Source organism: Pleurodeles waltl, chromosome 9 (genome assembly GCF_031143425.1).
Source record: "Pleurodeles waltl isolate 20211129_DDA chromosome 9, aPleWal1.hap1.20221129, whole genome shotgun sequence".
In the NCBI taxonomy this organism is placed as follows: domain Eukaryota; kingdom Metazoa; phylum Chordata; class Amphibia; order Caudata; family Salamandridae; genus Pleurodeles; species Pleurodeles waltl.
Genome location: NC_090448.1, coordinates 750,248,634 through 750,275,586, shown reverse-complemented (window position 1 = coordinate 750,275,586; position 26,953 = coordinate 750,248,634). Strand labels below are relative to the sequence as shown.

At 45.0% G+C, this 26,953-nt stretch overlaps 1 protein-coding gene across 6 annotated transcripts in view; it reads right to left on the bottom strand.

The window, feature by feature from the left end:
- EHBP1L1 (EH domain binding protein 1 like 1) overlaps positions 1-17,475 on the bottom strand; it is a 239,038-nt gene extending 221,563 nt beyond the window's left edge. For 4 of the 6 annotated variants that reach the window (XM_069207889.1, XM_069207891.1, XM_069207893.1 and 1 more), the window contains exon 1: positions 16,770-17,008. In XM_069207889.1, the coding sequence (XP_069063990.1) occupies positions 16,770-16,873 (104 nt within the window). In that variant the 5' untranslated portion in view covers positions 16,874-17,008. Of the gene's footprint in view, positions 1-16,769 lie in introns of all 6 variants that reach the window. The other 2 variants (XM_069207894.1, XM_069207892.1) reach the window with 2 other exon arrangements.
- Positions 17,476-26,953: the final 9,478 nt, after the last annotated feature.

Genomic DNA, 26,953 nt, shown 5'->3' with positions numbered 1-26,953 from the left:
CCAAACTTAAGGTTGCGGGCAGACCAGTTGTTTTTTTATAGCCTCATTGATTGCAAAATCACTGATTTTACAAGCTTGGAAATCACCCCTTCCTCCTACACTTTAAGCGTGGGAGGCAAAGATGTAGGTGGTACGGGCTAAGGAAAAGCTCTATGCATATAGAATAGGTGTAGGTCGCAAGTTTAAGGATATTTGGGGACCAACTCTCGAGGTAGAGGATCTATCTAGAATATGAGGAGTTATGAAAAGCGAAACCATAAGCATCGTCTGTAGCTAATCAAGTATCAATGAAGCTTTGAATGACAAAGTGTAATTATATATGTCTAGATTTATGTATTTTGTTCAAGATGTTCATCTGCTCAAATAAAAATAATTTTTTTTTGTTTTTAAATAATTTTTTAAAAAACACAAAAAGTGGGGAGAATGCTGGACTTTTACGGATGACTTACTATTCCCTCTCCACTGTAAGCAACAACAGGGAAAGTGTTGGACTTGGAGAGGTAAGGTCTACTATTCCCACTTCAAAAGTAGCAAAAGTGTTGGACTTTGGAGGCGCCAGATTTACTATTCCCATTCCAACATAAGTAACAGAAGGTAAAGTTTTAATCCTTGGAGAGGTCAGATTTATTATTCCCACACCCAACTAATCCTCAGCAGTAAAGTGTTTGTTTAGAAGGTCAAATTTTCATTTCCCATTCATACCTTTTTTTTTAAATAAAACATTGAAATATAGACCAAAAAAAGTATGACCTGGTGAAGAAAATAATACATTTATTTACTAAATAATAAACAAATAAAAATGTATAGGAAAAATTGCAAAATATTAGAAATAGTTTAAATTACAATATTTTTATTCCTGGTATCCTAAAAAAAAAAAAAAATACCAACTAACAACTAAGATAAATAGACAATTTAATTAAAACTAAAAGATTAGTATTACTAGATTAATTATTGAAGACAACTTTTAATAGTAATACAATTATTAAGCAGAAAAATAAATAAACTAATTTAGTAATTAAATAAAATGATAAGCTAATTGACAAGTAATTACACAGTAACAAATCATTTTAAATAACGGTCAATCAATAATTATTTTGCATAATTAGTTATTAATTTAAAAAGTTCCAATACGTTACAAATTCATTATGAATTAAAATCAATAATTTACATTTTTTTTAAACTTCCTGCTCTAATCCTAACAACCAAGAACCTGCTACTCCATTAAAACTGTGGATTAAATTACAAATATACAATGTAAAGCTTACAAAGTATATTCAAAGAATTTAAATAGAAATATTATTCAAATACTTGTAACTAAAAACACTAAAATAACTTATACTTCTCAGGCGAATTAAAAAATCATATGTTATACAGCTATTACCCTAAAAACATATACCAACAAGCATTTAAAATTATTATAAAATAAATAATATAATAATCATGAACAAATAGTACTATTAAAAAAATCAATTAATATTAACACAATTCATAAACATAAATTACCACCATTTCAGAATTAAATAATCTGGTCCGCCAATTAAAAAATAATTCAAAATAAACAAATAATTAAAATAGCAATCGATTAACTTTCATGATTATTTATCAATAAAAAATGACATTACTCAAAATTAATTATTAAATAAAAAGAATAGTTTACATTTTTAAAAGGTCCCATTCCATTCCCCTACAAACCCAACACCTAGTTTATAAATTAACAATATCTAATTAAATTAAAGACAATCAAATTAGTTTAAAAACTTTTCAAAGTAGAGAGTTCCCACTAAACATCAATGGTGCAAAGGCACATTACATAAAATTAAATCGCTGTCACATACTCTCTACACCCTTGAGAATTACCCATAAGACCTGCCCTCTACAGTCTTGAAGGCACTACAATCTTTCCTCTGGGTTGGAAGCCCCTCTAGGGTTGCTTTCAATAAATGTGTGCAATCACCCTGTGGAAGGGGTTTGGGCATTCCTGATATCAAACCATTATTGGGCATCTCAAATTATTCCAATTAATGACTGGCTTTTTCAATATAGAGATGACCCGACCATCAGATTGTGGTTATGGCTCCTGGAGGAGTCGGGGATGCTGGCTCAATTATACAGCAGAAAGCTAACAGCCTCCATAACTCACATTGCAAGAATTCCCATAGAGAGCTGTTATAGTGCACCCAAATGGACTGCTTGGGAGCAAAAACTATCCGGGAAGACAACACGTTCGATAGGGAACTGGAAGGCAAGTGTGGCACAATTGGAAGGGTTCTGGACTGGGGCTAAAATAGGCATATATAAACTAAGCAAAATGTAGTCTTCATCACACATGCAATCCTAGGCTGATCTCAGTGCAGAATAATACTTACATAGGTCACAAATCTTTCACTTCTTACATCTATGGCATGCACTTGAAAGATACAAAAGTGAGCTCAACCTAATGCTGGAATTCAATCCAAATAAACTAAGCGCACCATGGCTAAAACAGAAAAGATGAGAACCTCCAGGCTGTACTGAGCTCTGGTGGTACCTACCCTCTGACTCCCTGCACAACCTGAGGAATTGATAGATCAGAGGTTTGGGAAACATAGATGAAGACAACTGGCTGTAGGTGAAAATGCCTGCACGCCTCTGACCCATTGCCTGCCTTTAAGTCGGGTGATAGTGACAGGAAAAGGCTGTTACCTCCACCCGCTACTTCCTAAATCCTAACTTGCATGTTCTCTTTGTCTTTTTCGAAAATAAGTGAAAGCTATGGAAGGCAAAAGCTGAGGGCACCAGAGCTGACTAAGGAGAAGCCGACTGGAGTATGCACAGCCTGCCTGTGTTCTTCCGTCTCACTCCAGTCTGAGAAGACCCTGGAAAGGTGGGAGAAGATAAGCAAATGCCAACTGGCTTCTCGTGGCTGCGCTAGGACCTTTGGAGACCTGTTTTAGGTAACAGAATGAAGGGGACCCAGTATAACTTTTTTATTCTTACCTTCTTTGCAGTTGTGATTTTGAAGAGATTTGGCTTTTGCCTTCCATACCTTTCAATTTAGCACTACTCAGAAGAACCACCCCTATTTGTTTCCGAGCTTCCAAAGAGCATCTGCGCCATTCTTTGTAATGTACTGTATTTGTTCTGCATTGATAGTCCAATGCAATACAGTCTTAACTGTAAATAATATTTTCATTTCATAATCAGCAAGTATATGAATCCTACAGACCAGCATTGAGCATTATGTTTTACTCTTATTGTTTTGAAAGATACACAAATTGCAGGAGTCCAGTTCTCCATGTGCATACATGAAAAATTAAGGGATGTCGATGGAACAATGTATTGTTTTTTTAACACATGTCCGATAAATCAGCAAGCACCAAGGGTTAGGTTTCATAATCAAAATACTCGCCCACTTTAGTAGTGCCTTCCTGTGATGCATCTGCCTGCTCTTTCAAGGAAGCTAACTTCATGTGATGTCACTTTATGTGTTGTCATCGAACAGTGACTATGCTAATTAGTTCACAGACATATTTATTAATAACTTGACTTTGCTGTACAACTGTTTCGCCAATGGTTCCCCATTTTTCATCTCACATTTCTCTAAATAATCTTGCTACCACATTAAATCGTTTACCACCTTTCCATACACTCAGGTAGCTTCCTTGTTTGCTCTTACCGACGCTCACCTTTACACTGTGACCTCCCTCTCCCACAGCTATTTCTTGGTTTCAATCTCTCCTTGTACAAATGACTTTCTGTTCTATGTCCTCTCACAGTCGCTCTCTATAGACCGCAGTCTCGGTCTTCTTTCTATTTCCTCTCACTGGCCTTCCTTGTACATCTGTCAAATACCTGGCTCTAGGCTGTGCCACAGTCGGTTGGAGATTGTTTGCACAAGACCAGAATATGCTGCACATGCACACTTCACAAATTTGTATCACACTTGTTATGTGTTATCAGTGCTAATCTAGAGAACTGAAAGAGCACCATATGCATCTTTGTGGAAACGAGGTGATGACTTGCTTTTGAAATATGAGGCGTTTACCAGTGAGAACCGTTCATATTTCCAAATGGATTTCTAAATTAAACAGTATCGGAATCATACATAGCCCTAATAGCAAAGGTTAGCTATTGTGTGCATAGAATCTGAGCAGTACTGTAGCATGATTTGATGAAGTATGTTCAATGAGCAGCTGCAATGTGACCAAGCTACAAGCTCAAACAGATCAAAGGAAAGAACACTTCCAAGACATATTTAATTTGAGGCATCAGACTAAAGAGGCCTTCAACTTGAATCTTAGGGCCAGATGTAGAAAGCGTTTTGCATGGCGCAAACTGCAAAATGTGCAGTTTGTGCCATGTAAAACGCGCATCGCGATGCACATTCCCATTTTGTGAGTCGGTACCGACTCGCAAAATGGGAATGCGACTCGCAAATAGGAAGGGGTGATCCTCGCAATTTCCGATTCGCAAAATAATTTCTTCCTACATCTGGCACATAGAGGGTCATTCTGACCCTGGCGGGCGGCAGGATCTGCCCGCCTGGCGGGAACCGCCAAATGGCCGCTCTGCGGTCTTCTGGCTTTCCCGCTGGGCTGGCGGGCGACCGCCAAAAGAGCGCCCGCCGGCCCAGCGGGAAAGGCCCTGCAACAAGGAAGCCGGCTCCGAATGGAGCCGGCGGAGTTGCAGGGGTGCGACGGGTGCAGTTTCACCCGTCGCGATTTTCACTTTCTGCTAAGCAGACAGTGAAAATCTTTATGGGGCCCTGTTAGGGGGCCCCTGCACTGCCCATGCCAGTGGCATGGGCAGTGCAGGGGCCCCCAGGGGCCCCACAACACCCGTTCCCGCCATCCTGTTCCTGGCAGTAAAAACCGCCAGAAACAGGATGGCGGGAAGGGGGTCGGAATCTCCATGGCGGCGCTGCTTGCTTGCAGCGCCGCCATGGAGATTCAGCCCATGCAGGGGAAATCCGTCGGGAAACCGCCGGATCCCCTTTTCTGACCGCGGCTTTACCGCCGCGGTCAGAATGGGCTGGGAAGCACCGCCAGCCTGTTGGCGGTGCTTCCGTGGGTCGGAATGACCCCCATAGTGTTTAATTGTGGTGGGGTTATGCCAACCTCTGTCTCAATGGTGCCTTCTTTGGACTTAGTGCAGTTGGTCAATTTTGTGCCATGGTAGGTGTGCCAGAGACAAGTTAAGAGCAGAAGAGCCCAAAGTGAGGCTGGGAGAGCCCTACTCAGATAATCAGGTTATCCACATGAGATAAATATACATACAGTGAAACTAAATAGAAGTAATTTGCATAGTCTTTATCATGACAATGTGCAGTGCACCTGGCTCTCACTGACCGATGCTGGGCACCCTACAAAGACACACCCCTTCACAAAACTCATGAACTTTGTAATTATTGGACCTTACTGTGAAACTACTTTAGAGATGGGAGCATGAGAGGCGGATGTTGACTGGCCAAATAGCGGATCAAAGATAGCTACCTCAGGACTTGTCAGGAGATGTCACAAGTGGTATTTTATAATGCACCCCAGAAGAAAAAGGGTTAATACATCATATCAAAGAAAGAGAAGAACGACTTTGGAAGAGAGGTTCAACATGTGGACTAAACGTCTCACGTAAAGGAAAGGTCATGATAAATGCATATGTAAAGTAGATAGCCAGAGAAGAACTAAATTAAGCCTGCAAAAGTCTTCCAGAAAAAGAGGACTTGGATGCGGTTGAAGACTTCCTTTGGTTTGAAGATGATTACAGGCCCGGCTTATAAATCCTGAAACTGGGTAGAATGCAGAGGGGTCTCAAACTCCCCTTCTGAAGAAGGAAGACACCTGACGGAACCACAATTATATCGTTCTGTGTCTGAGCAGGAGATGGACCTTTTCCAAGAGGGAGTAATGAAGATTATAAAGGCAGAAAGCTTAATCCAGCGAGACTCCAGTACTAGAAAGTTTCAGGCCACACAAGCACTTTACGACTGCAGAGTAAGGGAGGGTGCAAACAGGAGCTAAACAAGACCTGCAACATGAAGTTCAAGATTAGGCCAGAACACATGCCATGATACAAGGCAGAGACTCAGAATGTTGAATCTATTCTAAGGTGGCAGACGCCAGGTCAGGTCAAGTAAAAGTACACAACTACACATTTTCCCTGTTGACCAGGGTGCCGAGCACATTGTCTGTGAAGTAAAGAAGGGCCGCCAGCATCTCCTTGACTCATTTAGATAGCAGGATCGGACAGTCAAGGCCCGGTTCATGCGAGTTGGTGTGCACACTGACCCAGTTACAGCAGCACAGTTACTACATGCACAATACATAAGTAATCAAGATGATCAGTAAAAATAATTATCACATAAATATGCATCTTATAATCATAGCAGAGAAACATAAAGGTGTTCAATGAAAGTCTAAAGTCTATAGTCCTAAACATTCAGGAGATATTAGGAAAACAGCTTTAGGGTTGATACGTGTTTCCTGGTTCACAGACGGACTCACAGACTCCTATGCGCTCATAGGAACCAAAAGGCCAACGTTAACTCAAGAGAGAAACTCAATTACATCCTCAGGAACAGGCCAAAATGCCATAAGTTCTCAACAGTTTATAGATGTGCCTTGGTTGTGAAAGCTCGGAGAATCTGTGGCAGTTTCCTTCCTGTTAGGTTTTTGGTTGCAGTTTAAATACAGGCCAGACCTCTGCCTAACCACAAATGTATGACCAAACGTGGTTTTGCTGTTTAGCACCTCTTCCTATGATTTACCCAGAGAGAAGCATACACGTACTGGGGATGTCTGTCTTATGAGGGGTCCAGTTAATACCTTGAGACCATCCGTGGAATTTCTATTTGTTTTCTGCCAAAGGGTAATCTGCACTTCGAAGAGACCTAATGCACGCAGTGAGATCTGCACTAGTGGGAATCTACATTTTTAACCAGTTGATGTCTGTCCTCAATCTCCTGTCTGAAAGCATGGTTTAGAAACCTATGAAGATGCGCTCCACTTTGATTCGCTAGTTTATGATTTTTTAGCCAGGCACCTCTTCTTAATCTGCTCTAACTTTAAATCAGTGTAACCAGCTTTAGGAAATTGTTATGTAGATTTGAAGAGCACACTATCACTCGGAAGGATATCCTGGCACAGAGAACGTGTGAGTCTAACCAAACTTAGAACCTAGTGGAATGACTTGAAAAGCCAGATCTTCATCTTCAAGCCGAATTCAAGAAGTGAGAAAGACGTTCTTATGTGTAGTGGTAGGTCGTTCCACGCTTTAGGAGTGATGAAAGGGAAGGCTTAACCACTGGATCTGGTTTTCCCTTATGTGAGGGATGTGTCCAAGTATGAGCCAAACAAGCTGAGGGGTCTTGAAGGTTTGTGAAAGCAGATAGACTGCTAAGGTATGCTGGGCCACTGATATGAAGTGCCTTGAAAGTGTTGGTGAGGAGTTTCAATTTAGCTTGCTTGTGTATGGAGTACAATAGGATCTCTTTCAGATGTGGTGAAAAGTGAATGCAGTGCCAGGCTGACTGACTCGTTCCTTCCATTCAGGAAGGAGCAGATCCATCAGAGTTCCTGTCTTTGGATTCCGATGATTTGTAGGTGTTGGATGAGGATGGGCTAGGAGACGGTGTCAAACGCTGTAAAAAGGATGAGGAAGATGAGGGCCACCGTGTCTAGTCATGAGGGTGTAATTCGTGTCAGAGATAATTGTAGTTTCTGTGCTGTGATTGGGTCTGAAACCAGACTGAGTGGTGTTGAGGAGTTGATGGTTGTTAAGGTAATCAGTGTGGTGCCTGTTGATGATTTTCTCTAAGGCCGTGATCAGAAATGGTAGCAAGGAGATTGGTCTATAGTTGGCAAACACTGAAGTGCCCAGAGAGGAGTTCTTTAGCAATGGGAGGATATTTGCGTGTTTCAAAGTACCTGGGAATGTCGCGGAAGAGGTAGAGGAGTTCAGAAAGGGTGTGAGCATGGCACTAATGGGTTGCAGCCCTCTAGAGTAGAAACTATGGGGGAAGAGGTCTGATGGGGACCCTGAGTAGATGGACATCATAGTGGTGGTGGTTTCATCTGAGGTTTTGAAAAGCCATGTGGTTAGAATCGGTTCTTTGGATAAGATCAGAAGGCGTTTGGTGATTTCTTTCGGGTCTGGTTGCGGGTTGAAGTTACTAATAATAGCAGTGATTTTGTTGCTGAAGAATTGATAGATTGCTTTAGAGATGCTGAGAGAGGGTGAAATCCTTCACAACAGCATAGATTTCTTTGCTTCAGTTACTGCTGGCATCAATGCGATCTGCAAGAGCAGCACGTTTGCTGGTCTGGATCATTTGGTGGTAGGTTCTCGAGGTGGATTTGAATGTGCTCCTGTCTGCATTGTCCTGGCCCATTCTACATTTGACCTCCAGTTGTTTGCAGTGACTTTTTAACAGTATCTGTTTCTAGATGTTTCTCTATGTAGCAGGTCTAGATCTTGTAGTATTGCTGTTTGAAGGGGGTCAGTGAGTCTGCACAGGAGGTGATTCGGTTGTTGAACTTCTGTCCTGGTTGATCCTATTCATCTGATCATCTTTGGAAGTTGTTCTGCACCAGCATGGACAGATGTCTCAATAGCAACAGGACTCTGAAATTTGCTATATTCCCTTCAACGTTGAGAAGAAGAGAAGGACTCTGGAGGATGTTTTACTTCTAAGAATAATGCTGGAAGGAAGCAGAAGATGTACTGCTAGTGTCCAGTGAGCAGGTGACCCTTGATCGAGGGGTGGGGAGAACAATGCACAGCTGACTGAACCTTACATGGGAATCATCTGAGGAAGTGTGTCTCGCAAGAGACAAAATAATATAGTAGCTGTGCTGGCCAAAACTAAACTGTAGATTTCAGTTTTTCTATACAGCTGAGAACCTGTACAAAACATTTCAGGTTTTCTAATGTGATAAGTGCCCATATCACACCATTTCCAGCCCGTAAGTGACATAGGGGTCTCATGAAAGAACTGATAACCAAGTAATTTCAAGTGATTCCGGAAAGAAACGAAATATCCAGATTCTTTCCCATTTGCTCCTTTACAGTAGAAGGCAAGATACGAGACAAACGGCACACGGTCAGGTAAAAAATCTGTTTTGAGGATCATCAGTATATATAAACTCAATAATGAGTCCCCTAGAGTCAATTAAAGACTGCAAGTACGTCCAGGGAGGACTCAGAAATGGGAAAGGTCGTGGTGTCATTCATTCCCCAGGACACAGCCCCCTACTCCAGCTGCCCCTGCTTCTACCGCTCGTAACCCTGTGTCTACCTTCATTGCTTATGCCATAGAAAGCAGAAGTTCAAGGTGCAGGAGGGCCAGAGAAAGAGTTTCAGAAATAAAGAGTAAAAGATGCTCAACTTGACAGAGAAATGAATGAAAGGGGGAATGAGAGGAAAAAAGAGCACCAAGAGAAAGAATAAAAGCAACAAAGTGAAAAAAGTGTTGGAAGGAAAGTTACTCGAGAATGCTCTGCACCTCTAGTTAGAACAATACACAGTAAATGCAGCTCTAACTGCTGTTAACTTGTTAACTTTTCCATCATTCATTCCAATGCTACAACGGTCTAGAAAGGAAATACCCCACTGGTTCTGATAAGCTGACATGGCTGCGCACGTCGTAATTGTGCATGTGAAATGCACAGGTGAAAGTGGATAAACACGGAGCAGCACTACTGGACCAATGTTGGAACTTGCCGATGGCCAGACACAAAATATGCACCCATTAAATATATACTTGTATGGACGTTTTGGCTTTTCTCTGCTCGGTATCTAAACAAGCTCAAGGCTTTGCAGAAAGGAAGTCGTATCTCACAGGAGATCTGGATGCACAATCCACAGAGGAATGTGGCCAACAGAGTGACTAGGAGGAAGCTAAATACCCTAGGGAGTCCATAACCATTTTTCTTGTGAAACAACTGTTCGTCTTAAAAGAATGAGCTGTGGCAGTACTTTTCTGAGTGGCGCATTACTGGCCATAAGGAAATGCACTTTTAAGAAGACAAATGGGTAGCAAACAACAACAGATGTCTACAGCAACACAAACCAAATATGTAGAACCTCCAACAGGTTCTGCTAAAGTGTCCTTTAAATGGCAGTCATTTCTAGGACAGCATAAATGGACAGAAGTCCAAAATTAATGAGCCCATTGTGAATGGCTAGAATTCCCACTGGACATGTATTCCCAGAATAAATCCTGGAAGAATGTGTTCATTGTGGAGAAAAGAGCCGCATAAAAAAACACGAAGTGGCTCATGTGTTACTAGCCGTATCAGAATTACAGAGGCAACGGTAATGAAGCCATTTATCTTATTTTTTTGCCACCTTTCCCTATACATCCTTCTTCCTCCTCATTTATTGTCCATTCGCCCTGCAGTATCAATCGGTCATCATTCCTATCTCTCCTGGAGAACAACAGCTCCCTCCTAATTCAGTACAATATGTGATCCTTTATTGTCATGATAAATCAGACAAGTGTTGCCAAGTTAAACGTGTAAAATATATTAAATATTACAGACTATCCAAAAGCGGTCCTTTCAGATTAAATTGCATGTCCTTTCAAAACCAGAGAGTGAGTGGCGTTTGGGTCACAATTATATCCTGTGACGCCAGAAATTAAAGATGTCCATTTGAATATTAACCAGTTAGGAGAATCTATAGTTCTCCTCCCTTATGTCTTCATCACATCTCCCTGCACACCTTTAAAGCCTCCTAAAATCATTACACCCGCTGTCTGCCTCTCTCTCCTTTTTCTGGATGTGCAACCCCCACTCCATATTTTCTCACCAGCCTTCATTTCTCATGTCTTCCTATTTCCTCACAGAACCCTGAACACTCCGTCTAACTTCTTCTTTTCTCGTTAGTTTCTCTTCCTCCTCATCCTCTTCATCTTTGTGTCTCGCGCTCTCCCATTCCACAGGTCTCTTCTCTTATTTCTTCCCAATGCTTTGCTCTCCACCGCTCTTCCTCCATCAGCTCTCTCAGATTCCATATTTAATCATCTTCTCTTCCCCTTTACACTACTCCACCCATAGTGGTGACTGACATACATGGCAACATTTTCAACGTGGCAAGAGGGAGATTATGAAGAAATAAAATTGAGGGGATTGATTTTCCAAACTGACTTACATGGAAAAGAAGATTTTAGGCGGCAGGGCATGGAAAAGGGCCATTTTGGGCTTAAAAATAGTCTCCCGCCTGAATTGGGTCTGTTGGTATGTAGGACCTCCCGCCGTGTCATTACGCCACACACTTCATATTTCCTCGCTATGGCTTTCTGCGTAAACCCTCTACCACTCCATGCTTCCTCGACCGCTCTCCTTTCCACACCCTCACACTCCGTATTTCCTGACTATCCACGCACCCCTCGCCCCCGCCTCTGTGAGGCCTTGTGACATAATTTACACAGAGATCCCCGGCCGGCATCTGGTGAGGCATTGTTCCATTTATAGCCGCCCAGCCCCTTGTAAGGCATTCACACAGACGCACTTGGCCGAACGGCCCTCGGATGCATCCGGAGCCCAGAGCGCGGAAGCGCAAGCTTTGAAAACCAGTGGGAGTTAATGCAATATTAGTCCTGCCAGGCCGCCACGCGCGTTCCTCCTCTCACCCTCGCTATCCTCCCCCTATGGACGGACCCGTATCCCTTAGATCTGTCCTCATCCTCTCGCATTCCCTAAAGTCATACCCCATTCCTCGCAGCCTGCCCTCGGCCTTCCCCTGACACCTCCTCGCCCCCTCGTGTGTCCTACTGAGACTCCCCCTTCGTCCCTCTTCTTTTTCTCTCACGCCAAGTCTTCCTCCTTCCCCGTGATTCATACTCTCTTCACTCTCCCTTGCCATTACCATATTCTGCTGCCAGGTGTGCGTAATTTTATGGCAAGGCCAAAGTCTGCTGCACTCCCTGCAGGGGCTGTCCGAGCAGACTTATCACTCCCGATAATGCTTAAGAGGCTCTGAGTGGATACTATGTTGGCATTTTTCTGATAAAGGCCCTTCAGGCCCGGGCAGACTGTTGTCACACAATGGCGGCCGGTCTGGAGCAAGGCCAGGCTACCTCTGATAAAGTCACTTGAAGCCCTCGTGGTCTGTGTGTCACACAATGGCTGGCCGTGGAAGGCTAAGTTATCTCGGATAAAGGCCCTTAAGGCGTTAACAGTCCCTGAGTTGCACGATGATGGACGACCAGGGGGCCAATCTGTTTCCGATAAACTCACTTGCGAACCTCACTGCGTGTGTGTCACACAATGGCGACTATGTTTTCAGACCCTCGCTGACTATCAGACAATGGCCGTCGATGAGCTGTCCAGCTATCTCTGGTAAAGGTAGACTCTGCCACCCTATCACACAATGGCGGAGTCACAAAGGTCTTTCGGGCTCAAGGCCTTGACTCAAGCTCCATTGGTAAAACTATCGCCCAGAGCTCTTGGACAAGGTATCTGGCATGCTCCTCGCAGCATGGGTAAATACAATGTGTGCAGAAGTTATTAGAGAGATCAGAGTGTCTTAATAATTGGCTTGATGACCGACGAAGCTTACACGAGATAAACTGTTTGAGTTCCGAAATTACTAACTGAATGTGCGTTCTAAAAACAACTTTTACGAAGGGAAAAACATTGTTTTGATATTCTTCATTGTATTCTTGTGCTCTCTACCTGTTGAACTGCAGGCTGAAGTCCAGCATTGTTTTTATAAAGCACCAGGCCTGACCACTAGACAATGACCGTGAGCGACAAATCTTTAGTGCCAACCAGATATGCACACAAAATGTAATTTTATCATGTGATGTGTTACTTAAATGGTTGAGGGGGTCTCCAAGCCTGTTTTTGGAGACAGGCTAACTTAATTGGCGGGGCTAAAGCTGTCTGTTAGGAACATATGTGAGGAGTTTATACCTATTGTAGAGTGGAAAAACAGATTATGACTGAGACAGAAAACTGGCCCAGGCACCAAAATAAAAAGCCCTCTCATTAGCATAACAGACAACTAAGAAAGTGGCCCATATCTGCAAATCTGAACTTCTAAAGGGCAGTGTATAGGTGTTTTGCAAAGTATCTATGCATCTGTGCTTGCTGCAGCCAAGGTTTGTGGTAATGTCAGGGAAATCAACAGTCCCACCCGCCCAGCAGACCATAAACAGAAGGCCCACAGGCCCTCAAAAAACTGGCCCACACACTAACTTGTCGGACCAACTCCTTGGACACTGCCTGATTGTCTTATAGGCTAGTCCGACCCTGGGGAACAACAGAATAAAGTAGACATAAGACCTCCAACTCAATCCAACTCTTCAGTGGGGTTCAGCAGGTTGGAAACACTTCGTTGGACGTGTTCCTTAGGGTGAGCTCCAGGGGCAGATAGCATATTTTGAATGGTTTTTATTTTTCTAATCTATTTAGGAAAGTAACCAATTTAGCATTAAAAGCTGGGATAAATGATTGCTCTTTTTGTGGGTCACAGGGAAAGGGTGGCTAAAATGGATCACCGGGCTGCAGTGACTAACACAGAGCTGAATGACAGAGGGCTGCTTTCAGGTCTGTGGTGTCGTCATCCCATTAAGTCATCTGGATGCAGTCCACAACTTCCTGACAATTACACATGATTTCTTGCTGCAGAAAGAGCATGCTCTGTGTACTGTTAAAACACTACAATATTTCAAGAGTTAATTTAACTCCACTTAAATGAAGCAAATATCAGTAGAGGAGACAACTCCCTTGCCCCCAAACCTATGAGGAAAGTTCTACTTCATCAGGATGCGACCAGTGTCTCCTAAAAGAAGAAAAGGAATATGCCAGTTGTAATTGCGTTTAAAATGATTGCCTTTCAGGTTCACCACTAATTAAAGACAGCATCCAGATCACCGTCAAAATCACTGGGTCATGTGCTGCTGGAAGCCTCCTCTGTAACTCTTCCAGGAGTAAGAATAAAGTCTCTCACTGTGTTGCTTGCCCCTGGTGGTTGATTATTTCACGTGGTCCATCTTAAAATCTAAATTCTGTTATGGCTCTGGGGTCAAAGGAGGGGACTACTCCAAACAAACTTCATGGTAGCAAGCCAAAGGAGTTAAGCCCAGGAATTCCAGAAAGGTGAACAGGAAGACAGATCAAAGTACAGGAGCCAATTCTAATCCCTAAAGTTTAGTTTCAAGGTAAGGCCCCACATCCTATCATGTCTTCCTTGAAGATAATATAGTAATGTTAACCGTACGTCCCCATTTACAATGTCAACTGGTTCATGCTCTCTTTTTCAACTGTATGCATAACACAGTGTATGCACAACACGGTGCAAGAAATTCCACTTCCACCTCCAGAAAGTAGAGGTTTTTCCATCACCACAGAACTCTGAATTAGAACCCAAATATATGGTGTTTTTGTGAACTTGGTGGCCACGTTATACAAGATCTTGTTCAAGGATATTCATTACCCCTTCATTTGTGGATGGCAAACGGTCAAAATGCCAGAGCAAGCAGACCTGGAGCCAAGCACGCTCTGGTCACCAGTTACCTCAGAGGTTGACCTCTTGTTCCACTCTTGGCCTCTCTGTCTCCTCCTATTGCCTGCTCAGAGACAAGGAGTGGAAAGCACTCATGTTTTCTCTCTGGCATATTTAAAGTATGTTTTTTTTGGTGGGGTGGTGGGTAAGTCAACAGGCCCCTGCTGGCGCCGCGAAGGTGGCCGTTCCCCTTCCTGCCACAGCATTTCAGTGTAGAGGGCAGGCGCAGGGCTTGACTGACTCAGCAGGAGGAAGGGTGGATCCAACTTGTTGCCAGTTGGAAGGGTTTCCACAGGGCACAGAAGAGGCCTGCCGAGAAGAGCTTCCTGAAATAGAAAACACTTGACTCCTACCCCTACACCCCCCCCCCAAAAAAAAAAACTTCCTGTTTCACACAGCTGGACACAAACATTAATAATATAATTGATCTACATACAAACTCACATTTCCAAATAACCCCTTACCACCCTCTTCTATTTTCCCATTTGCACATTTTTATAGTACATTTATGGTTTTGTGAATACTCGATTCATGTGGAATGATTCTTTTCTAATGTAAAATGGAGACAGTGTTTTGTCTCACTTTTTTACTCCCACAATAATTTCAGTTTTTGTTGACATTAAATATGTTGGTCACTGGGCATCCACACTTCCCGTGGTGATCAGGGCATATCCTCTGTAGAGGGCAAATTATCTGGGGGTGAATTACAGAGGATGGCTCCATGAATGCCCCCAACAGCGGTGACAATCTGCAGAAGAACAAGGACTTCAGATTCATCTCCCACCACAGTTTACTGGTAAATCCGTGAAATATATTGATTAATTTATATCTTGAAATAAACTGTTTGTTTTGAGCAATTGAATTACCGCTTAGCATAAAACCAAGGCTCTGGAATGTGTGTACATCATTCCCAGAGGGCCAAACAGTCTCACAAACTATAGGATTCGTATCCCAACAGACTGAATACAGTCCGGTAATGTGGCACTTTCACTGGACGTGGCCTGCACTTATGAGAACGACTGCAACACTTTAATGGGGGCAGAGCCTTCACTTCTAGGTAGAGTTGCGATTGTTTTCAAGTGACGTCGCAGCTTCAGACAGCGCTAATGACTGTTAGGCGCTTCAGCTACAGGAAAAAGGTACTCAACAAAGTTGTCTTTGGGGATTTTCTAATCGACAGTAGTAGTTCGGGAGGCTGGACGTTTTACAGCACACAAACTTTCTCAAGGGACACACACACCTTTAAAGGGGCCGAGACAGCACTTCTCAGCAGGTGATGTCAAAAAGATACCCCTGAATTCCCTCATTTCTTTTCGACCACTCCCTGCGCTGACTCGCAGCACGCCACTGCTCGCACCTGGTGTTGACAAAACACACAGGTACTAGTTTACGAATACCTTAATCATGAAACTGCTGAGAAAAATGCAAACTCTGATTAAAACTGAAACAAACTCCTCTAGGGCTGAAAGCAATGGAGTACGGTTCACTTCCTGGATCTGGAGCAGCAGGGCCACGCTTTGACCATTACTGAGGTGGCTGCTCGCAGTTAATAAGGAGGGGCGTGTTCAGATGCGATATATTTTCCTAGGCTGCTGTGCTATGTCAAACACTGCGGTGCAGGGCAATGGTCTGCAATTCTGTGACGTCATGGCATGCTGTGCAGGCTGTCTTACGCTCTGTTGGTATGCTGTTTACTTCAGGCTTTTCGTTGCTACCCTATGCTATATTACGTTATGCTACCCTTTGCTACCTGTTCTGTCGTGTTCTATTGAGCTGGGGCTGTACGTGTCTGCGCCATATTATGTCACGCCATGGTCTGTCATTTGTGCCTTTTATAGTGAGTTCTTATGCAGCTATGCAATGCTCTGCTTTACTGCCACGGATGTGCTATATAAACTGTGCTCTATTATGCAATCCGGTTCTTCCATATGCGTTGCGTTCCTGGGATACATTAAGTTATGTGGAATGTTGCACTGCCACATGTTGTGCAGTGCGTTACGTTGTTTAATTCTGGGTCGACACATGGTATGCTGTGGTATACTCCGCTTTTATTCTACTGTTCTCTGCTATGTTATATTGGTTTAACTTCACCTGTAACTACACCACTCAGTGTCCAGTATCAACATTCACACAGACGTTGCGTGCCCACATAAACCCTCCAAATGAAAGAAATGAACATTACATCGATATTACAGATCACTGCCCACAGTTCGCATTAACTTCACATTCTTCAATATAGCTGTACTCGCTCCCCCACGAGTCTACCACACCCCTAGACCTACCATTTTTTGTTGCACTCCAGCATCAGCTCCTGGTAGGAGGCCACGAACTGGAACTTGGAGGCCCGCTTGCCCACCCGCTGCAGCCGCTTCCACACCGAAGTCATCTTCTCTGGTTTGCAGGTCGCTCCTTCTTCTTCTCAACGACCACCAACAATGTCACCCCACTGCCTAAGCGGCGTGGAGCCCCAGCGGCCGGAGCGCCCGTTCAGCACCCGGCCTCCATGCCATGCCCCGCCGGCGCTTGGTGCCAACTGCCAACTCCAGGCTCTTCGCGAAGGTGACCCCGGCCCTTGCTCGACAGTCCTTCGGGGTCACCGGCGCACCCTGTTGAAGAAGAGAGGACACGATGATATAACCCCGCTTTATGTCGACGCACACTGAAGATACTCAAGCTCCACTTCTGCCCTCCGCAATAACCCCTGCCCGCAGTTGACTCGGCTTGTGTGTTACGACAAATGTCGCTTCTTCAGAAAGGGAAGTTTGCCCTCACCGGGGTGCTGAGCAGCTGCCCAGTTTTCTTTGGCTCCTCACGGAGTTACTTTCTCCTTCAAGGAGAGCGCCCTTGCCCAAGCAAGCCCCGCGAAATTAAACTGTCTGTCCTGCTTTATTCCCTCACCCGGGGCGGGTTCTTTCGCTTTCTCGGGCTTCTTCTGGTCGTGCGCTCCGGCTGCCGGGTTTCCTGTCACTTGTGAGGCTCGAAGAGGTTAAAGGGAAGAAGAGAAGTGGGCCGGCCTCCTGCCTTTCAAGGCAGGGCCTGCTCACTGGCTCCCCTGCCTGTGCAGGAAAGTTTTACTGTGCACGCAGAGTGACAGGCTCGGGCTCCCCGCGAGGAACAGGAACAAGCGGTGGCAGGCTGTCCCGCACGTGAGGCCCCGAGGGCTCGCGCAGTACTTTTACTCGCTGTGCATTCTGGTACTTGCAGACGCTGATTTGCATGAAGGCTGCTGGAATAGCCCTCCCTGACACAGAGAAAACACCGGCGGGGTTACACCTCTCTCCTTAATCTTATCTGTAAAGTAACCCTGGTGGCGTTTGGTATCTATTGAGAACAAGGAATGGGGGCGTTATCTGGATTGATTCGTGACAGTAGGCCCAGACGGGTCGTTGCAGGACGTGGTATCACCTTTTTTTGTAAAGAGGATTACTGGCCATTTGTTCGTGGCCGAAATTCTGGAGGGACTGCGTGATGGTATTTGAATAAGAATTTGTGTACAATTGTTGTATTCCTTTTTAGGAAGGCGATTGATTCTCCCTTTTTTGGATGCATTAAATATACAAGAATTGAGTGATCTATTCTGTAACCTATTGTTTTCAAAGGTTTAAAGCAAATATTGTTTACAGGCCTTGTTTGTAGCATACTTGCCAGTTGACAACGTTAGCAGCAGAAAAACATTCTTGTTAAGTTATATGGGACAAGGTGAGCGCTGGGTGTGCCCCGCTCCAGTGCTCTGGAGACACATGCAAGTGAGTTGCCGTGGCCTCTTAGTCGCTGTGCTGGATGCACCAATGGAGTGAAAGACGCACCATGTGTGCATTTTTAAACTGACATTTCGCACGGAGGGCAGATTTTCCGCCTCCATCCAAGGGCGTCCTTTGGTCAGTATGATTGAGGTGCGTTAGCTTCAGATTTATCGATAGTCAGGCTGGCACATGATGTTGAAATACATTATGCAACAAGCTGGACGCAGGAGAGGGGCTTAAGGGGCACTGGAAAGGGAGAGGAATACGGATTGGTAGGTGTACTAATTGAGAGAAAGTGCATTATTTATTGAAATAACCGACTGAAAGCACCCGCACCCAACAATTTATCACAAAATACATTTATTAGGGGGGGGTGGTACAACACCCAACCCACTGAAGCTACGCCCCTGTCTGTATCTATAATTTTACACACACGTATTTTGATTTTACCAAACAGCGTGGGAAGACGTCCTTTTATAGTACTCTACTTTCCTTATTTTCTACAAAACCGGTGCCAAAACAGACCACCCACCTTTTTAGACTATTAAATCTGTCTTTTGAAACAATCAGGAAGGCGGCAAACGGTGCCTTGAAAAACACAATCACTAAGATGAAAACAGTTCCGGAGGTGGGAACATCTCCCTGCGCCCCTTGAAGATGAAAAAACTCCGAGGTTCGGTAGGAAAAGGTGTGTGGGGGGTTGTCTTGGCCAGAAAAGTGGTGCGAGAGGGGACTGCAGTGCTGTTAACTCGAGGAGAAGATGAAGGAAGAAGGTAACGTTGAGAGCAAAGACGCGATGGAGAGAGAATAGTCGGGAAAGAGGATAAAAAAGGGGCAGTGATTCCTAGAGAGTGATGGAGAGCTAGGCTCACGATGCAGGAGGAGGTGGGACGAGAAAGAAAAGGGAGAGAAGCAGAGAAGGGGACGACAAGTCTCCGGGAGGCGTGGAGGAGGCAATGTAAAGAAGAATATCTAGCGGCTAGAGGGATCAGGATGGAGGAAAGGAGATAAAATGGGAAAAGGGAGTGTGAGGAGGTTAGGAGGATAAGGAAGAATCAACGAGGCTGTGATAGTCGTAGTCTCTTGGCAGAGGTAAGGAGGCTGGGAGAGGGGGAGTATGCACCAGCATACCACCCAATGACAGGATCCGTATGCCCGATGTGGACGAGCGATCCGCTCCGTCTGCATGTAAACTTCCCACACTCAGTTCGTAAAGCGTCTGCGGCCCAATTATGCACACTGTGTGAGAGAGGGTCCTTCTAAACATCAGGGCCTCCTCCTCTGCAGCCGCGCTGCTCCTGCTGCCATTGTAGGTTCATCCTCTCCTCCCCATCCTCCAGTGCCTCCCTCTTGCGGTACTTCACACTTCTTCCTGGCTCTTCCGCCACTCGCTATACAGCAGTCATTACCTCTTACGTCAGTCACCCCGTGCACACGTCACACCGGATCCAGCAATACGAGAGAACATCTCAGTTCTTATCTCTTGCACACTTACTCTCCATCACTCCAGTCATACTAGCTTCAAATCGCCGCATTTCTACAATATGACCTAGCCGTGAGGGTCCACATATAATATGGGATTTATCACTTGACAAAAAATCCTGCATCCAACCCATTCCATCTACTAACGCTACATCATGAAGCCAAGTAGATGTCGAGTTAAGAAGTAATTATAGACTTACACTGACGATGTAGACGTAGGTGATTTAGTGGATAAAGTATTTTTGCAGGGCGATACTGTTGATCTCGGTGTACTGACGTAACCTTTTAAACAAGAATCATCAGGGGCATGGTTGTACTTAACTGCTCAACACAGTGGTCTTCCTTTACTCCAGTCAACTATACCTTCCCCTGCTATTGGCACAACAGTCGTCAGGGTCAATTGATGACTTCCTGGCCTTGTTCTGCTGTTCCCTAGTGCTACTTTCTGTCCACAACCACGGGGGCATTGCCTTGGCTCTGTAACAGGTCACTTTCTCACTGAAAATCAATGTGTTTTGCTACGTTATCTCCTCCTTTGCCAGGACTGTGACAGGCTCCTGGAAGTCAGCTTTCCAAACAGAACACTAGACCACTGTAAAATCTGTAGAAGGTGACCCTCTTCTATTATGCACAGCCATGGAATGTCCTACACCAGTGCCCTCTGTCGTCACACCACGCTCTCATTCTTGATCATGTGCTCATTACTTAGTGCAAGTTCTCAAGTGTCAGAACACCTTTCAGTGGGCCATGGGACAAGACGGTGTTACTAGGCCGCACCGTGAGAGTTGAGGCCTTTCACCCCTGATGTCCCGGGACCTGAACTACTACGTAATATGAGCACTGGCCCAAATAACCTTTCTGCAATTGACTATCAGTAGTAACGTGATTATGCCTCCGCTGCTCCCCAGGAGGCATAGTGATGCAAAGCTCTTGGTGCAAATCCTTTGTCCCGGGCAGGTGCACAGGAGTCCACTGTGGCCTGCCAGGGGTGGCCCCTTCGCAATGACAAAGGAGCGTCGCACCCTTGGCTAAACCAGCAGCTGAAAAAATAAAACAGTATTTCACTATCATCACAACCATGTGAAGTGCGGTGCGCGGCTGTGCCATGTGATGGGGAGGAGAGGGGGAGTGGAAACTGTGCACTTAAGTGCACATGTGTGTTTGGCTGGCCGTCTTAGGCCGGCCTAACACATATGTGCAGTTACGGTTCTCCAACCTGGCTGTGTTGCACAGCTAGGTTGGAGAAACTGCACAGACTCCCACGCAGTGTCTGAGTGGCAGAACAAGCCGCTCAGACCAATCCAGGATTGCATGGGGAGCCTGTGCTGGTGTCCCAGGGACTTCTGGGATACCAGAATTGAAGAGGAGCAACATGGCATGCAAGACAGCATCAATAAGGTAAGTTAAAAAAAAAAAATTCTCTCCATCCCCGCCCGCCCCTCCCCTTCCTCACTTTTTCAGTGACCACTGCAACCAGGTCACCCAACATGGTGGTCCCAGTTACCCCCTCTGGCATACGGGGTCACAGTATCCTCATAGTACACGGGCTCCAGCCCGATCCACACAGTGATGTTTTTGGCAACAACTTCTCCTGGTATGCGACCGGACCACTTCAACACATGGGCAACACCACTTACTGCACAGCGGTCCTCTCATTGTGGCCCCTGCTGGCATATGGGGTCGCCACTACTCATGGGTGCAGTGATGTACATGGTTCAATTCACAGTGGCCCTCCTCTGGCATACGAGGGTCACCAACTTCGTTCTACTCATTGGCCACGACCCGACGGTACAGCAGCCGTCTCCTCGCATCTCACAAATGGAGTCGACTCAACAGGGCTCTCATCTGGTCCTCACTCCCTCCTCTTCCTCACAGGGCACATTAGTATTAGCAAGCAAACAGGCAGGTGTTGGTGCTTCACACTCTAAGGCAGGTGGTCTTGGACTCCCTGGGTGATGTCCCCTCAAAGAGCAGGGAGACTAGCAGGCTTTCCCGCCACAGTCCTGGTCACAGGCAGAAGTCTTGCAGAACTTTCCCTCCTCAATCAGCTTATCTCGCTGATTGGCAGATGTAAATTTTGGGTTCTCAATCTCCCCTTCTTTTAGTCCATTTCCAGACACCAAATGTGATTCTGAGTCTTTGAAGTTTATGTTGGAGTTCTGCTTCTTTTGAAGTGCCTACTCTCCTGCTCTCTTCTTTCCATTGAAAGCAGTCTCAGAGCAGGAGCAACTCCAAATCTGATAGCCCCACAATGTAAGCTATGGGAATGAGTAGGGTTCATACCTGGATGTCAGCCACAGTGATATGTATATAAAAAGGTTAGTCCAGAGTCCCAGACCTACTCTGTATGGTTCTCTTATCAGCCCAATCTCCTTTCCGAAATGTGCCCAGGCCCCTTCCTTGTACCTCTCACTGAATCAAAGAGCACTCTTTGAGTGTGTCCCACCCAGCTGCAGGAATGAAGCAATAGATAAATCTGTCTGGGGGATTTCTCTACTTTCCCTGTTTCAACATGCAAACCAAATGAAATCAAGGCGCTCCATGTATTGTACCATCCACAGGCACACAAACACCCAGTGCAAGTACACAGCCTAGAGACACACTGCCCGGCACTGTATCATTCCATCACTGTACCACTCATACCACTCCTACATCCAGCGCATAATAAACATTCACGCACTGCACAGCCCTTTTCCTTCAAGTACTGTACCACTCATAAGCACACATACACCCAGCACATGCACTCATCATGAATGCACTGCTCAGTACTGCATAAACAATGTATTGTACCCTTCCAAGGCACACATAAACCCAGCCAAGATACACTACTCATGCACTGTGCATCACTACACACAAAACCAATGCAGGCCCAGCACAAGTTAACCATACAGCAGCAGAATTTAAAAACGAGTGGGCATATAGGCCTCACTCTAATGATATAGGTTAAAACGGACCTGTTCACTCCTACTGATCACTACATAGTATGTTGCCACCATCGCACTTGTGCAGCTTAACTTCTGGTGAAGGCAGTAGCCTCTCACCACTACGAGGGTAGCTCTTTCTGCGCCCCTCCCGTTCCAACAAGACTACAGTCTATGAGAGAGGCCTATGTCATGGTGCACACGCACAAGCCATGTTTGCTATGACAACAGAAATCAGCATTATGGATCCAGATATCAGTACAGTTGGACACTCAGGGCAGGGGTGCACATCCATTACCATGCAGAAGGAATTCTCTGTCACTGATAGTGCCTACCGCCATGGTTTTCGTGGTGGTACAGTTGCTGTGAAAACCATGGCGGTAGGCGGGGTCATAATCACGCAGGCGGGCTAGTGACGGCCGCCGGGCCATGCAGAAGGAATTCCCTGTCACTGATAGTGCCTACCGCCATGGTTTTCATGGCGGTACGGTTGCCACGAAAACCATGGCGGTAGGCAGGGTCATAATCCCGCATACGGGCTAGTTACGGCCGCCGGGCTGGAGATTGAAGTCTCCAGCCCGGCGGTTGTTACCGCTGTGGAGGGCGGTGTGGTACATTGGCAGTTTGGCTTGAGCCAAACCACCAATGTCTTAATATGGAGAAAAGTACCACCAGCCTGTTGGCAGTACTTTCCTCCATATTAACCCGTCCGCCGGGGTCATAATGATCCCCTTAGTGTCAAACATACTATGGGTGTGCATGCGAAAACACAAGTGTCGCTCCTCTCAAGTTCGCTGCTTGGCGACTTAAGGTCTATCCTTGCACTGCAGACCCATAAGTTTCTCGGCTTATTTAGTTCAGCAGTTACAGACACTAAAGTAGTAATGCCACTACCACATTAATTTTCAAATCCGCCACCTTTGCCCTCGAATATAATCACAATTGCCCACTCTGGCCATGTGGGCCTGCAAGTAACACTTGTTTAATTCCTATGTAATTTTTATTTTCAAGATGCTGGAGCATTTGAATGAATGTGAGGTGAGTGTTAGACAATGGAAAATTAGAAAGAGGTTAGTGGAGGTGCCAAAGGTGTAGGTAAGCTTTGACAGGCGAGGAGGCGTGCAACAGCTGTAGGGAGAATGTAAGCAAGGTGATGGATGGACAGATGTGTGAGGTAATGAGAAGCGTGAAAGGCAGAAAGAGCACAGGTGATGCGTGAGAGGAGTCAGGTGCAGGAGGTGAGAAGGATGTGAGTTAAGTAGGAGTGTGGGAGAAAGAAAAGAGATATAAGAATGATAACTGGGTGTCAGTAATAAGAAGGGTGTGAGAAATACAGATGGTATAGTGGAGGAGAATGAAAAGTAGGATTGACGGTAAAAGGGTGAAGGGTTCGTGAGGAGACAAGTAAGCAGGGTGAGTGTGTGAAGTAAGGAGGTAAGAGAGTTTGGCAGGATAATCAAAGAGGAAGAAAGACTGAGATGTAAGGCGTTAGATGGGTATGAAAAGTGTGCCTATGAAGGAGGCACAAGATAAGGATCCTATATATGGTAAAGAGGATGTGAATGAGGTAAAGAGGGCATGCTAAAGGGGAAAAATAAGGAGCGTGGAAGGTTCTTATATATGAACCGAGCCAAGTCTAAATAAAATTGTTAGCAAAGACAGGTACCATTGACTGGCACCCAGCCTAGGAATACAACCTTGTCCTAAACGTAAGGAAACTGTGACTCCAAGTTGATGCTGAGCTCTCATTCGTTCGCACAGACAATGCAGTGGCTAAGGTCCTCAACTTGCAACTTTCCCCACTCTGTAGCTAGCATACTATTGTGCCTCTGAACCAACCTGTTGGCGTTGATACAAGCCCTGGCGAAGACACACTTAATCTACTACAACATTATTTACACCGGGCTCTTAAATGGCTGTTTGATAATCCGAAAAATCTTCAAAGTCTGACAGCCAGGAGAAGCCTCTACCCGCAGATGTGTGACCATATAAATCCAACCTCGATCTTTTGGACCTAGGACCAAGATCAGAATTCTTTGGACTATACACTACCTATTTAGGAAAAGAACTAGGAAAACATCTACTGCATGCCCAAGATGAGCCTTTACTCGATGACAGCACACTGCATTACCTACAAAATTTCAAACTTATTAATTATGGAGACAAGGCCAAGGTAGCCCAAGGCCCCTGGCTGTGAAATACACTGAATCCCAGTCTGAGGGCAGGACTGAACTACACAAATTTCAGGAAAGGTATGGAATGTGAAATGTACCAGCACTCCTGTTGCTCAATTGCATGCAGATGGGGATACTGACTGAAGGATATCAAACTGGGGCTCTAACTTCACTGAGTGGACCCAACTGGCTCCCTTTTCACAGTGTGCATTCTCCAGCATACAGACAGCACTGTAAGCGGGAGAGACAAAGGGCAGATATAAATAGAGGATAGAGAGTTAAGGATGGCTCTGAGAGGCAAGCAGGGCTGTGAGACATTGCATGCCTGGAAGACTGCACATGGAGTTGTGCAGGAGCAAGGAATGAAAGGTTTGGGAGCAGAGTTGAGAGACGTTCCAGCACTGTTTACGAACTGGAGGCAAGGGCCAGGTACTGAGGTGCCAGGAAGAATAAAAACAAATTTACAGCTGTTAAATCCTCTCCAGACCTGACATAAGCATGGTGTCTGGGAGAAAGGGAGGATCTAGATGAACCAACGCGGAGAGGCCATATTCTTAAAAAGAAGAGGGCACCATTCTGTGAGAATGATGGATGTGGTGTTTACAGTTTGTTTTGTGTCTGTATAATGTTAATGGTGGTGGTCATGTTTAATCTTTGACAGCGAAGATGTCTTATACTACCCTCAATACTTGCAGTGCTGTTTCATCAGCTTTGGGCAGCTGTGTATTAAGCAGCAGTTCCTGTGAGACAACACTGCTTTCTCACAATGCTGTCACAACGGTTTCCATTTTAGGTCTCTCCGGCAACAGCGCATGTGCCTTTGCTTGCTAGAGCTATTGTATGCGACAAGGGACTTGCAGCCCGCCCATTGCAAAAAATGTGTTGGCTTCATTGTCACACTTATTTGCTTCCTTTTAATTGGCCAGAAAGTACTGGCTACACTTCCTCTCCTTTAAGCTGGAGCATGGACCAAGTACTGATTGCTTCAGCTTCACTGCTGTCCTGCTAATCGCGTTGTGATTGACCTACTACTTTTATTTCTATTTCTTCCCTGTCATCCTTATTGAACCTCTTGCCATTCGTGTTTTATTATGCCACACACACTTGAAAGAAGACCCTTTCTCCTTAGAAACAGAAGTTTATTGTGACAACAGATGTTATCTGCTTTTATTGTGACAAACATATGTTATTTGCTTTTAATGTTTTTTGACTGAGACATGGACATGAGCGCAATAGCTTTCCTTATGTGACAAGATTTGTTGCCAACTGTCATATGTGTTTTCTTTTTCATACATGCGGATATTAACTGATTTTCTAAGAATCACAGGGGTGTTGTGATGAGACCTAACAAGCACATGCAGAGCCAATAGGTGGCACTTCTCATACTACAGGAAATGCCATTGCTTTTTGTTCATGTTGTACAGCATGGGCATTACCGACTTTGGCAATGATTTGTAGCCATGCTATATAGCAGTGTGGCTGCTGTGCAGCATAGCTGAAAGTATTAATAAACAGGCATTGGCAAATAGGTTTCGCCTATGTGAAATCTATTGAGTTTGTGAATGTTGTTTTACTTTCTATGGCTGATACAAACAGCCTTCCCTTGTTTTTTGCATTTTTGCTGCAGGGCGATTTGCAGGATTGCATAACCAGAATTTTAAGTAAGCCAACTGATGTTATTCATGATGCCGGTCAGGGAGAGAATGTGGTGTAATGGCTACAGTGGCCGATTTGAAGCTGGGGAACCATGTTCAAGTCTCAGCAGGAGGCAGAACATCCTGTGATTCTGGGCACATCACTTAGGCCCTCATTATGACATTACTGGTAAATGGCGCTTACCGCCTTGCTGACGGCCGCAGACTTACCGCAGGGCTGGCGAATATCCATCCACCATATTATGACACACACACACACACACACCAATCCAACAGAATACAGTCACATACACAAATCCGCCAGCCCAAAGGTCAGTGATGAAGTGGCGGTCCAAGAACCCACAACGTTGCACCAACAGAAGAACGCCAATCACATTATCACCCACAAATCACCACGGCAGACATTCAACGGCGGTAAACCATTGGCGGTAAATACCGCCGCTCTCACAATGGACATCCACAGACAAAATAACACTACATTGGACAATTCA